Genomic DNA, 14,070 nt, shown 5'->3' with positions numbered 1-14,070 from the left:
GTAAAAGAAAAAGGCTGTTTTTAGAGTTTTCCCGGCAATTATTCGATTGGTTAGAAACGGTAAGAATGTTATACTTCTGAAAAATATTTCTACAACTTGTCATCGAGTTAAGAGAGAATATGATTGTTAGTGCTCTTTTCTGAAGTTTGAAAACATGTTTTAAAGATGCTGAAAAAACCCAAAATTGAGTTCCGTAGACCAAATGCGAGTAGAAGTTGGAGTAATAGATAGAAAAAAGACAATATAAACTAATTTTAGATTTAAGTACTCTTAACATAAAACAAGTTCTGGATATTTTAGGTATTAATGACAAATAAATATGATTATCCCAATTTAAATTTTTTGAATTTATTACTCCTATTGACTGTTCGAAACGACATTATTTTAGTTTTATCGTTATTAAGTAAAAGGCTATTAGAGTTGAACCAATTAGAATCATTGATTCGTTTAGTTTAAAATTGACTTCCTCAAAAAAATTTTCTTTAATAATTAAACTTGTATCGTCGGCAAAAAGAATAAATTTGCAAAGAAAACCGTCGACTAAAGATGAAATTTTGCCTTATGTAAAAAAGTGCTGCTCATTTTTTCAAACTTTGATAATATTTTGAAAATTAAAACGACTTGTCGTAGGGTCGAAATATTTAGTTAAATTTGAGATCATGATCTCTATCGCCAAAATTTATAAATATCATCGTATAAAAATATTTAACAATTAAATACGAAGAAATGATCGGACCGATCTCTTAAAACTAATTAGCACGATTCCCAAATGATATTTTTCAAACGGTTTCTGAATGTTTAAAAACGATGCAGAATTTTTGGCTGAAACGTGTACGAACATTTGTACACTTTTCTGCTGATTAGAATCGACTTGGCCGATTATTGTACAAAAGTGACAGACGGTTGTCGTTGGGGCGTCCATTAATCACGTGAGATTTTTAGGGGGGGGGGGGTATGGTAAGATATCACGTGTATTTATTTTTCAACGAATTTTTTAAAAAAAATTCAAAAATTTTCAAAAAAAGAATCAAAAATTTTAGTTTTTTCACGTAACTAAAAATGCACGTGATGTTTGGTGGGGAAGGGGGGGGGGTAATTTTGAATATCACCACGTATCACCAAGGGCGGGGGTCCAAAAATCCTTAAAAACGAGCTCACGTGATTAATGGACGCCCCCTTATCTAGTTACATCGTATAACTCTTAAATTTTTGAAATCGATCTAACCGTTTTTAAGAAAACGTTGGCAAAAAGTCAAAAATCACACTTCTTTTTCAAATTTGGTGTTAAACGATTCAGAATGACTAGAAACGTTGGGAAAACATAAACATTGCAAGCCGATTTTTTTTGTGAGAACATACTTGATATTTTCCTATTAAGTTATTTTCAAGGGCGTTCAAAAAATGCTCGCACTCAGGCGGCCATATACCCAGGCACGGCAATGATCACAATAATGTACATGACTGAAATAATAATGTTGTTGTTTTCCACTTGTAGAACAACCCCGATCCGGAATTAGCAGCCAGCTCTCTAGACGGTTTGCGACAAGTTATGGCTGTGAAATCCAGGGCTGTGCTGCCTTATCTGGTTCCTCAATTGACTGCTCGACCGGCCAACACGAAGGCTCTGGGGGCCCTGGCATCTGCTGCAGCTGGCGATGCTTTGGCACGACATTTGCATAAAATATTACCGGCGCTGATTGAATCATTGTGCGATGCCAGGAACGAGGGAAGAGAGGCGAGTAGAAAAAAAATTAATAGTGTATGGCATCGTGCCTTAAGGCAAATTGCTAGAACTTCCCGTACTGTAATAAAATATTTGAAGAATTCTAAACGTTTTCAAATATATTATTACAAATACTGCAACTTTAATTATTTTTGCTATCTTGTTTGTTATATCTGATCTAATCAAATGTAAATCATAAATCAACAATCAATCAACAATTGTCATTTCATTTCGAATTCAATTTCAAAAAAAATAGTTGCCTAATAATTTACACAAAATTGAAAAAGTGCTCCCGTATAGTCACAGCCTAAACGCATTTGCAAATAATTCTGTGCGATATTTTCACTTATACTGTGCTTGGCTAGGCGGCATTTTCACATTTTTCTTTCAATAGTTTTCACAAAATTGGAAAAGTGCTCCAGTACATAAACAGTCTAAACGCACTCGGGTGAACATTTGTACCACAGTGTCGCTTAGTTTGTGCTTAGCCTGAGTCATTTTTTGAATTTTTAATCCAAAAACTAGCTGTAAGTGGAATTCTGTCTTAAGGCAATTAGGGCATCGTGCCTTAAGGCAAATTGCTGGAACTTCCCGTACCAAATATTATTTTTTTAAAAACGATTAACATTTTTGAAAAAAAATTACTTCGAAAAAATTAGATTTTTGAGAAACTAGGAATTTGACAAAAAATTATTTTTTTTGAAAAAAAAAATTTTTAGAAAAAAAAATGTTTTCTTTATTTTGACATATTTTGAAAATTCTTTTTTTCAAAGCAATCGTACTGCTGCATAGCGACAAAATGTCAAAGCGCGTAAGCGCCGCGTCGCCGTCTAACGCGTAAATATTGGTACGAAACCCATAGGAATGTAAACAAAATTTATTCCTATTGTTAAAATCTCTATAAAATATCTCATAATTTGATGTGCATATGTCTAATGATCATTTTTGACCGCCAAATGGCATTTTTTTACTATTTTTATTAGAAACCTGCCTTCATGAAAATTCGACTAGTTCTTCATCTTGTCAATACAAATAAAATGATTTTTGAATTATTCAAATCGGACGATCCGTTCTCTTAAAAACTGAGTTACCGTTTTTGGCACTTTTTGCCCCGTATCTTCGGAACGGCTAGAACTGCCTTTGCCCAAAACTAATCAGCACGTCTACTCACCAATACGAATCGAATGTTTTTTGAATTATTCAAATCGCTTCATCCGTGTTCTCGAAATCATCGACGAAAATTTGTATCCGCACACACACACACACACACACGCACACACACACACACATACATCCATTTTTTCTCTAAGGTATGCCAAAATATTCAGAAACCTCTGAAACGTTAAGATATATAAAAATTTTCATTTTCGATTTTTTTTGCAATTACTATAACTGGAAGTTAATTAATAGTATCTTAATCAATTATAATATTAAATCAATTATTATATATTTATTATAATTGCAGACTCAGGAGTTAGAAAATTGCCAAGCTGTTATGTTAGCAATTAATGACGAGACCGGAATAAGAACTGTTATGGACTCTTTGATGGATTCTACTAAATCAGAACAAACTGAAGTAATAATAACATACAAGCAACTGAGGCAACCGAGTGTTTATAAAATAATAATACTATCATATTTGATTTTTAGATTAGAAGGGCCTCGGTAACACTTCTGTGTGCCTTCTGCTCACAATCCAGGGCCGATTATTCCCAATACGTACCGCAATTATTGAGAGGACTGATTCGCTTGTTTACAGATTCTGATAAGGATGTTTTGATCAGAAGTTGGGAAGCCCTTAACGCAGTAACAAAGGTAAAACTCACTAAATAAATATCCAATATCTGATTATATATATTACCTTCGTGTGTTTTATTTTTAGACTTTAGATTCAGAGCAACAAATCGCACATGTTTCCGATGTGAGACAGGCTGTGAGATTTGCTAGTAGCGATTTGGTACCTGGTGAACTGTTGCCGGGTTTCTGTTTGCCCAAGGGCGTTGCTCCGATTTTACCAATTTTCAGAGAGGCAGTGCTAAATGGAATGCCCGATGCTAAGGAGAGTGCTTCACAAGGTAATCAAATTTCAGTAGGATTTTCTTTTTGTGTAGCAAAGGAAACGCCTTTTTGCATCCCAGATTAGGTCTTTTGCCTGGGTATGTCAGATTCAATACAGCCTGGGTATAATACCGACTAAAATCTCCGCTTTGCCCTTGTCTTTGGTCTCCATGGACCTAGAATGTTATCATTATTACCTTGATTTTATAATACTTATCTTTTAACAATTAATTTTAAATTAAGCACTCCTTCACGTTTTAAAGTTTTCTGAACATTTTAAGTCATACCTTAGAAAAAATGTATGTTGTGTGTATGCGGATACAAATTTTTCTGTCGACGATTTAGGGAGCACTGTTCAACCGATCTAAAAAACATTCAATTTGTAAGGATGAGGAGAAGTGGTGATTAGTTTTGGCAAAGTCAGGTCCAGTCGTTTCGGAGATACCGAGCAAAATGTGCAAAAATGGCAGTTTTCGAGAGAACTAGGCATCCGATTTGAATGATTCAAAAAATCTTTCTGCGTGTGTTGACGAATTTTTTTTGAATGTCGAAAATAATTCGAATTTTAATTTGAATTCTGGCTAAATTTTATATAATTTAGATTTTAATTTTAATTCTGGCAATTTAGTTTATATAATTCTTATAAATATTAGAAAATTTTCTCATTTTAAATCCGATTGATTAAGTTTTGTTTATTTAAGTGCTAGAAGTTCCAGCAATTTGCCTTAAGCCACGATGTCATACACCACTAGTTATATTTAACTTCCCGAAGGAGAAGTTTATGTTTTCATCAAAAAATCCGATTCGCTAATTTTATGTTTTCTCGACGTTTCAAGCCATTCTGAATCGAATGAGACCGAATTTGGAAAAAATATGCGTGTGTGTGTATGTGAACAGATTTTTTGCCGTAAATCGACGTTTTCTCGAAAACGGCTGGACCGATTTCAAAAATTTAAAAGCCATTCGATGTATCTCGATGAGGACTAGCGTTTCTGAGTTTTGTGCGACGATCGGCCAAGCCGTTTCTTTGTAAATCGCAGAAAAGTGAAAAATTTTCGTCCACGTTTTAGCCCGCAATTCTGAATCGATTTAAAAAAAAGCTGTTCGAAAGATATTAGTTGGGAATAATAATACTGATTAGTTTTAGGTAAAAATCTACCGAGCCGTTTTCTTGTAATTAACTGTTGAAAAAAAATTTAAGCCGATTTTTATGGAACTTTTTTTGGCGATGTATATCATGGTCTCAAGAACTTACTGAAATATTGCGGCCTTACGACAAGTCGTTTAATTTTAAAAATTCATCAAAGTTTGAGAAAATAAGTAGTTTTTTGACATTTGTTAAAATTAAAATTAGACGATTTACTTGGTATAACGATAGAGTACTTAATCTTAATGAACATACTAAACAATTAAAGTCCTACAAAAAACTGGCTTAATTATAAAAGTTATTAATTTTTGAAAATTTGCTTTTAGAAAATACTCAAGTTAACGTATTCGTTCCTTTTCAATAATGTGTAATAAATCCACATTTTTTTTATGGAACTTTAATGACTCTTAAATTAATTTATATTTTGTTGAATAAGTCGATTAATTGCTATTTTATATTCAACAGCAGCTTAAGTAAAATTTCGCTCTGTAAAATAAGATAGTTGGTCTAAATTTATAGTACATACTCAATTTTATTATCTAGGCAATAATTATCTAGTGTTCGATTGATGGTAAACAAAAAACAAAAACCAATTGCAACTTTGACAAGTAGTTTTATTTTTTTAATACATATTTTTATATCTATATAAAATGCACACAAATATTACAGGTCTTGGCGAAATAATCAAGTTGACGTCGGCGGCGGCTCTGCAGCCGAGCGTTGTTCACATAACGGGCCCCCTTATCAGGTGAGAACTGATTTTATACTGATAATTATTTTAATAACACAACCGCCTATTGCACATTGTAATTTTGTTTTGATGTTTTCTAGAATTTTGGGAGACAGGTTTAATGCCGATGTGAAAGCTGCTGTGCTGGAAACTCTGGCCATTTTATTGGCTAAGGTAAGATTTACATTTCGACATATTCTAATAACGAAAACCTACCAAATTGATTGATTTGAAATTCGATTGCAATTTATCTATTTCAATTATTTAGGTCGGCGTGATGCTGAAGCAGTTCCTGCCTCAGCTGCAGACGACCTTCCTGAAGTCCCTCAGTGATGCCAACAAGGTGGTCAGGATCAAGGCTGGTCAGGCTTTGAGCCAACTGATTGTGATACACACCAGGGCCGACCCGATCTTTGTCGAGATACACAACGGTATCAAGAACTCGCAGGAGGACTCGTCAGTCAGGTAAATGATAACGAAATTGAGCGAGAAGAAACATGATTCAAATCATTTTTACTTGAATTAAACAGAGTGAAATTGAAAAGAAATTCCATATAAACCTCTAAAATGGTTTGTGATTTTAGTAAGGTGACCATATTTTTTTAAGTCAAAATTGGGTCGCCAGTTTTTAGTCACACAAATCCGGAACGGGAAAGAGGAGCCTTTAAAATAACAAATTCCATTTCAGGGACAAAACTAGTGTAACCGCCTAAAAGAAAGGTGATTTTTGGGAATTTATATTAAAAAAAATGCTTTATCAATCATTTCAAAATTTTAGAAATTTATTTATACATGCTTTAAGAATACATAGTAAAATTTTTGAAAAAAAAAATTAATTATTTTTTATATTATCGTCGATATCCAACGGCGCGACAAAAAAAGTGTCTTCACTGCTGCAGTGATTCCGGCCTTCTACGTGAATGAAATTTAAAAAAAAAAGTTCGTTAAACTAGATAATATTGTCTGTAAAATGAACTACGATAAAAAAATCAAAAATTGACAAAATGACGGCGTTTTTTTAAAAAAATCGAATTTTATCTAAAATTTTGGTCGTTTTTGAACTGCCAAAATTCGATTTTTGATGCGATCAAAAAATCGATAGTTCATTTTACAGAGAACTATATATAGAACATGTAAAAAAAATTGATAGTGATCGGATCATTTGTTTTTGAGTAATCGCTGCAGCAAATTCGGAAAATTCTGTTTCGAGAAAATCGCGTTTAAAGATAAAAATGATCGTTATACTATCATTCGTTATATACTATATATATATACTCTTTAAATAGCTGTGACTCAAAAACTATTTAAGATATCGATTTGTATGTTGTTTTTAAAGGTATAACTCATCGAAATATTTAAAAATTGAAAATTCGATTTATTGAAAATTTCACACTAGTTGTGCCCCTTAAGGATACAATAAAAAACAGCTTTTTTTAATAATAATTTCGGGCTTTTAGTAAGAACTTTTTTATTCGATTATATATAAAACTCCTTTATGTATGTATCTTTATATTTTATATTTTTCGATATGTTTGTTTTTTTCGCTTTTGAGCCTTGTATAAAATTCCTCATAATTAATTTAAAAACTAGTGATACAAAAAAAATAATTTTTTTTTTCCAAAAGCAATTGTTTTGTCAACACAAGCAGATTCAAATCGGATGCTTATTTCTTTCAAAAACTGGAATTTTTTGCACATTTAGTTCGGTATCTCCTAAACGGATGATTCTGCCTTTGTCAAAAACTAATCACTTCTTTTCCCTATCACTACGAATTAAATGTTTTTTGAATCATTCAAATCGGATGTTCCGCTCTCTCAAAAACTCGATTCGTATTTTCTGCACTCTTTGCTCCGTATCTCCGTAACGGCCAGACCTGCCTTTGCCAAAAACTAATCAGCATATCTCCCTATCAATAAGAACCGAATGTTTTTTGAACCATTCAAATTGGTTGATCCGTGCGCCCGAAATCGTGGATGAAAAATTGTATTCTGAAACGTAAGGAAATGCAAAAATTTTTATTTTAGATTTTTTAACGATTACAATAACTTACTCTGCGGCCGGAAAGTAAATTATCGTTTATTGTAAATAAAAATCATTTTCAGGGAAACAATGCTTCAAGCTCTACGTGGTGTAACATGTCCATGTGGCGACAAAATGTCTGAACCAGTCCGAAAGCAAATCACTCAGACCCTGATCAGTCTTTTGGAGCAGAACTACACTCCGTCTGAGGAAGGTGTGAGAATTCGTGCAGCCGGCTGCCTGGGTTCGGTATGTGGATTCCTTGAACCTCAGAAAATGGATGAAGTTTTGACTGAACACATTTTGGGTGGGTAACCAAACAAACAAAATAAGTCCTTTATTAATCGATCCTATTTTATTTCTAATTGCTTGATTATTTTACTAGTTGATGATATGTCATCTCGTCCCGAGAACGAGCTCAGTGCAAGGGTGAGCGCCCTGGCAGTTGCGATCAAAGAACGTCCCAAGAGCATCCTCTGCGAAGCATACGAGGTCAGGACGACAAGATTCTTGGCAAATGCACTGGCCAGTGACAAGTCTCAAGTGGCATGCTCGGCTATCAGGGCCTGCGCCTATCTATTCCACCATCTGATGATGCAGGAGAAGGACAGCAAGCTGCCGCAGCAGCTGTTGACACCATTTGTCAGGGTAAGGAATGATAAATGATAATATATATATATATATATATATATTAGGGTGGTCCTTAAAATGGTAATTTTCGAATTTCCTTGCTCCCAGGGGCTCAAATGGTTCCAAATAGATAAAAAACAATTCTCTGAAAGTTTTAGCTCTTAATATTAACGTTTAGATAGAGCGCAATTCAATCAAAGTTTGTATGGAAAGAGCATGGAAAAAATTTTGAAAATTAAAAAAAAATGTTTTAGATGTAACTTAGCGACAAATGAATGAGTTCTATTCATTCATTTGTTCGCTAAATTACATCTAAAAAACATTTTTAAAATTTTTGAAAATTTTTCCATGCTATTTCCATACAAAACTTTGATTGAATTGCGCTCTATCTAAACGTTAATATTAAGAGCTAAAACTTTCAGAGAATTGTTTTTTATCAATTTGGAACCATTTGAGCCCCTGGGAGCAAGGAAATTCGAAAATGACCATTTTAAGGACCACCCTAATATATATATATATATATATATATATATATATATATATACTAACTAACCCGGCAAACGTTGTTTTGCCATAAAAAATATGCCTAAATTGATCAAAAATTAATAAAAGTGCCAAAAATCAAATATTTAATAGATTTGGACTCTGATTCTTTGACAAATAGTTAAAAACTTGTTATAATTTTCAAAATTATTCGACATTTCATACTTCAAAAATTAATTCACTCGCGTCATAGTTTTTTTGTTTATTATACGTTTATTATACTCATGTCATATATGTCAATAAAATTTTCTTTCAAATATTATTTATTTGTAAATAAATTAATAACTATTTTATGTCATCAGTGAATAATTATATAATTGTTAAATTCATAAGTTTGGCTAAATCAACACAGGAATATTGTGGAAATAAATATTTTTTTACATAAAGATCTGATTTTTGCATTTTATTTCAAATTAATTATAACTATCAAAATATTTTCTTTTTAGTCAAAATTTAATATGATATGATATAATATTTAGTTTGTCTAGTTTGTTTTTGTCAGATTCCAATGATACCCTCAGATTGTACTATTCCATTTAAAAGGCTACAATTTCTTGTAAGATTAGCATTTGCGATGACAATCAAAATATATCTCAACTGATATATTAATAATAATATTATATTTTAATTACACAAATTTCTTTACACTCCGATAAATAATTCCAACGCATCATAGTGTTTTGTTTATTTTAGTTTTGTTTATGCCAATTTTTGTTTTAATTAAAGAATAAATTAAATTTTAGTCTAAATCAACGCAGTATCTTTATCTAAATATACAATTTTTTATATAAATATTTGGTTTTTTACATTTGCATTTAATTGAAAAATAGTGAATGTCAATTTCATATATCCAATATGCACTAAATTTATAAATGTCAAAATATTTCCTTCTTGGTCCAAAATTAATATAATATGATAATATTTATTTTACAATAATGTTTTGTATCTATAATTTGCTTGACAATATTGCCTATAACATAACTTGGAATAATTAATTTATTTGCTTCTTATTTTGGTTTCCGAAATAATTTGGTAAGCTAATCAATTAAATCAAAATCGAAAATCTATTTATATAAGTATTTTCATAAATACTGACAAATAACATTTAATTTTTTTACATGTCAAAATTTATTCAAATTTTTAAGCTTTGATTTTTAATTAGATTTAAAAATATAAACAGGGATTTTGAATATAGCATTTCATCAAATTTGGATTTAAATGTTGGATACTTCTATATATGTACATGTTTTTGAATTTTATTTTTTGAAATTTCAAATTTTTTTTCAAAAATTATATATCGAAATTTCCTTAAATTTTGACATTTGTCATTTGTGTTTTGCATTTTTTTTGGTCATTTTCTGTCAAAATTTTTAGAAATTTATAAAAATTATATATTTATATTTCAAATTTACTTTTCAAAATTTTCTATAACCTGAGTTGGATATATATGCACACGATGAGGCAATAAAATTTGAAATCGGTTCAGTAGTTTGGGCGTCCATCGCGAACCAACATCGTGACACGAGATTTATATATACGTGGTCTGTTCAAAAAGTACCCGGAATTTTCGTTTTTTCAAAAAAATATTTATTTATTCGTCTACATTAATGTGGTCCCCTTCAAAGTAGTCCCCCCCAGATATAATACACTTATGCCAGCGTTTTTTCCAATTTTCGAAGCACCCTTGATATTCACTTTTTGATATGTCCTTGAGCACTCTCAGCGATTTTCTTCAATAGAGGAAAACCGCCGTCCTTTCATGGGTCTCTTCAACTTTGGGAATAGGAAAAAGTCACACGGAGCCATATCTGGTGAATTTTTGCACTTTGCAACACTTTATTTCATTTTTTACGCAAAATTTAATACAAATTCTTTGACTTTTCAATTCTTCCATTGTAAAAATCGCCGAGCTCAGAAAAACACGTCGAACCTTAGCGACTACCACAGACAAAGTAAACAGTGAATATAGCTGAAAATTTCATCATACTTTAGGGGCATGTATACCAACACAATAAAAAAAAATTTTGACAATCAGACACTCCAGACCCGCGAAATTTAATTATTAGTAATTCCGGGTACTTTTTGAACAGACCACGTATATATATATATATATATATATATATATATATATATATATATATTATTCAATATAAATAACAAGCTGTCAGTATAGACATTTAGTAATTGTGTTGATAAAATAACATTTTATTTTGTTATAAGGCTACCCAGTAGTAGACCTTATACTAGTGAAGTTATAGCAAGTTATTTTAAGGCGTATTTTCTTCATTACATTATAGGATTACAGAAAACAAAACAAAAGAGAAAAACGACATTAATAATAATAATAATAATGACAATAATAATAATAACGATAATAGTAAAACTAATCATAAATGATAATATTCGATTTTATTTATTCTTGAATCATTTTATTATTTCAGACGATGAACCATGCCAGCAATGATGTCAAGCAGCTCTTGGGCAGAGCATCTGTTTATTTAGCCAAATATGTCTCGGTCGAATACACATCACAGGATTTGATTCGTGCACTTGTTCCTGCCCTGGTCAATGGCACCAAAGAGAAGAATGGTTATGTTAAGGCTAACTCAGAACTCGGTCTTGTGGCTATCTTGAGGCTTCGACACGGAGATGAGGTTCATAAGGTTAGTAGATATTGATTAATAGCACTAAATGAGAATTAAATGACCCATTTTGAACTTGCCTTGAATAAATAATTGTTAACGTAGGGCAAATTATAGTAATCGCAAAAAAATCGAAAATGAAAATTTTTATATATCTTCACGTTTCAGAGGTTTCTGAACATTTTGGCATGCCTTAGAAAAAATGGATGTATGTGTGTGTGTGTGTGTATGTATGTGTGTGCGGATACAAATTTTCGTCGACGATTTCGGGAACACGGATCAACCGATTTGAATAATTCAAAAAACATTCGATTCGTATTGATTAGGAGACGTGCTGATTAGTTTTTGTCAAAAGCAGGTCTAGCTGTTCTGAAGATTTGGGGCAAAAAGTGCCAAAGACGGTAACTCAGTTTTTAAAGAGAACGGAGCAGGTTTTGGAGATCTAGTAAAAAAAGTAAAAACTAGTGGGGCGTATGGCATCGTGCCTTAAGGCAAATTGCTGGAACTTTCCGTACTGTAATGAAATATTCGAGAAATTTTAAACATTTTCAAATATATTATTACAAATACTGCAACTTTCATTATTTTTGCTCTCTTGTTATATCTGAGCAAATCAAATGGAAATCATAAAGCATAAATCAATTAACAATCGTCATTTCATTTCGAATTCAATTTCAAAAAAATAGTTACCTAATTTACACAAAATTGAAAAAGTGCTTCCAATAGTCACAGTCTAAACGCATTTGCAAATAATTCTGTGCGACATTTTCACTCAATTTTCAATAGTTTTCTTTCTTTCACAAAATTGGATTACATAAACAGTCTAAACGCACTTAGGTAAACATTTGTACCAGAATGGCGCTTAGACTGTGCTTAGCCTGGGTTATTTTTTAAATTTTTTTAATCCAAAATTACAAAAATATTTAAAAAAAAAAAATTAGAAACACATTTTTTTTCCAAAAGCAATTATTTTGTTGAAACAAGTAGAAAGTTCTTTGAATCATTTAAATCGGACGCTTAGTTCTCTCAAAAACTGCCATTTTTTGCAAATTTAGCTCTGTATCTCCGAAACCGCTGGGACTATCTTTGCCAAAAACTAATAACCACTTTTCCCCGTCATTACGAACTGAATGTTTTTTGAATCATACAAATCGGACGCTTCGTTCTCTTAAAAACTGAGTTACCGTTTTTGGCACTTTTTGCCCCGTATCTTCGGAACGGCTAGATTTGCCTTCGCCAAAAACTAATCAGCACGTCTCCTTATCAATAAGAATCGAATGTTTTTTGAATTATTCAAATTGGTTGATCCGTGTTCCCGAAATCGTCGACGAAAATTTGTATCCGCACACAAATCGTGAAATGTCTGACATAGGCTGCGCAAAGACTTATACAATGAACACACACACACACAAACATCAATTTTTTCTAAGGTATGCCAAAATGTTCAGAAACCTTTGAAACGTCGAGAAATGCAAAAATTTTCATTTTCAATTTTTTTGCGATTACTATAACTTGCTCTACGGGAAGTTAATAATCATTTTTCTACTCTACTCGTCGAGACCTTTTAAACTATGCCCAATAAGCTATAAAAGTATAATCTTTTCGTTTTTGAAATGAAACTTCTTTAGACACACAATTACTTATATAATGATACCTCTAATGCATTCTCTTTACCTCTTTTGCTCTGTTTCAGCGTTACTCTGTCCTTCTGGACATCGGCGCCCGGGAGTCCCTGAACGACGTCGTCAGCAAGGTGCTCCGCAAGACCATTCTCTCGCCCGAAGGAAAGGAGGACGAGCTCGACGACACGCTCATATCGTGATCATCGACTATTATTGTTGTTGCTATTGTTGTGATAGTTGTTGTTGTTGATAGACGACGACGACGACGACCAATCAATCAGTGTCATTATGCAATTTATAATCATTGTTGTGTTAGAGAATTATTTAAATGTACATTATTTACTACTGGTGATGATGATGATGATTATAATGAGGAGATGGTAGTCTTTTGCTCGAGCTTGAAAGTTGATGATGATTTAGTGAATTTTTATAACATCGAGTCATATGTTATTATAGATATTTTTATTATTAATATTATAAGTCGTTTCATGATGATTAAGTTAGATGTTCGCATACTTGTAAGTTTGTGTATTTATTTCTTATATAAATTTATTGAATGCACAATTTGGAATTGTTATTTTGACCTTACCCCAACGTCATATTTTACCACCATTAAGGGGGTCTTTTTAGTGTAGAGCGATGAATTTTAGGTCATTTTTAAAGTGTCGTAAAAGAAAGCAATGAATGTTTTTACTATCCATTTTTTTACCAATTAAAATACAAAACAAAAATTAAAAAATAAAAAAGTTGAAAATTGTAAAAACTGGCAGCTGATGAAGTGGGTGGTCTCAAAAAATTGGCACCTCAGTCTTGACTTGATTTCAGCCCTCCTAGCCATCGAAAATGCAAAAAATAAGAAGATTATTAATCTACAATGATGTCGCAATCGCCCGAACTAGCGATAAGCAAAAAAATGGTTTTTCACAAATTGGCGACTGTTTGGAAAAAAGTGTTTT

The 14,070-nt window shown here is 32.1% G+C and overlaps 1 protein-coding gene across 1 annotated transcript in view; it reads left to right on the top strand.

The window, feature by feature from the left end:
* LOC113384461 (eIF-2-alpha kinase activator GCN1) overlaps positions 1 to 13,542 on the top strand; it is a 41,178-nt gene extending 27,636 nt beyond the window's left edge. Inside the window, exons 23-33 of the mRNA XM_026622174.1 lie at positions 1,496 to 1,735; positions 3,189 to 3,299; positions 3,374 to 3,538; positions 3,606 to 3,798; positions 5,598 to 5,676; positions 5,760 to 5,832; positions 5,927 to 6,123; positions 7,761 to 7,984; positions 8,063 to 8,325; positions 11,292 to 11,513; positions 13,186 to 13,542. Of these exons, the coding sequence (XP_026477959.1) occupies positions 1,496 to 1,735; positions 3,189 to 3,299; positions 3,374 to 3,538; positions 3,606 to 3,798; positions 5,598 to 5,676; positions 5,760 to 5,832; positions 5,927 to 6,123; positions 7,761 to 7,984; positions 8,063 to 8,325; positions 11,292 to 11,513; positions 13,186 to 13,314 (1,896 nt within the window). The 3' untranslated portion in view covers positions 13,315 to 13,542. The remainder of the gene's footprint in view (positions 1 to 1,495; positions 1,736 to 3,188; positions 3,300 to 3,373; positions 3,539 to 3,605; positions 3,799 to 5,597; positions 5,677 to 5,759; positions 5,833 to 5,926; positions 6,124 to 7,760; positions 7,985 to 8,062; positions 8,326 to 11,291; positions 11,514 to 13,185) is intronic.
* Positions 13,543 to 14,070: the final 528 nt, after the last annotated feature.

The sequence above is a fragment of the Ctenocephalides felis genome, unplaced genomic scaffold, assembly GCF_003426905.1.
Source record: "Ctenocephalides felis isolate EL2017-DRISC unplaced genomic scaffold, ASM342690v1 CF-g0.4_SCAFFOLD_03571, whole genome shotgun sequence".
Classification (NCBI taxonomy): Eukaryota; Metazoa; Arthropoda; class Insecta; order Siphonaptera; family Pulicidae; genus Ctenocephalides; species Ctenocephalides felis.
This window is presented reverse-complemented; position numbering and strand designations above follow the sequence as displayed.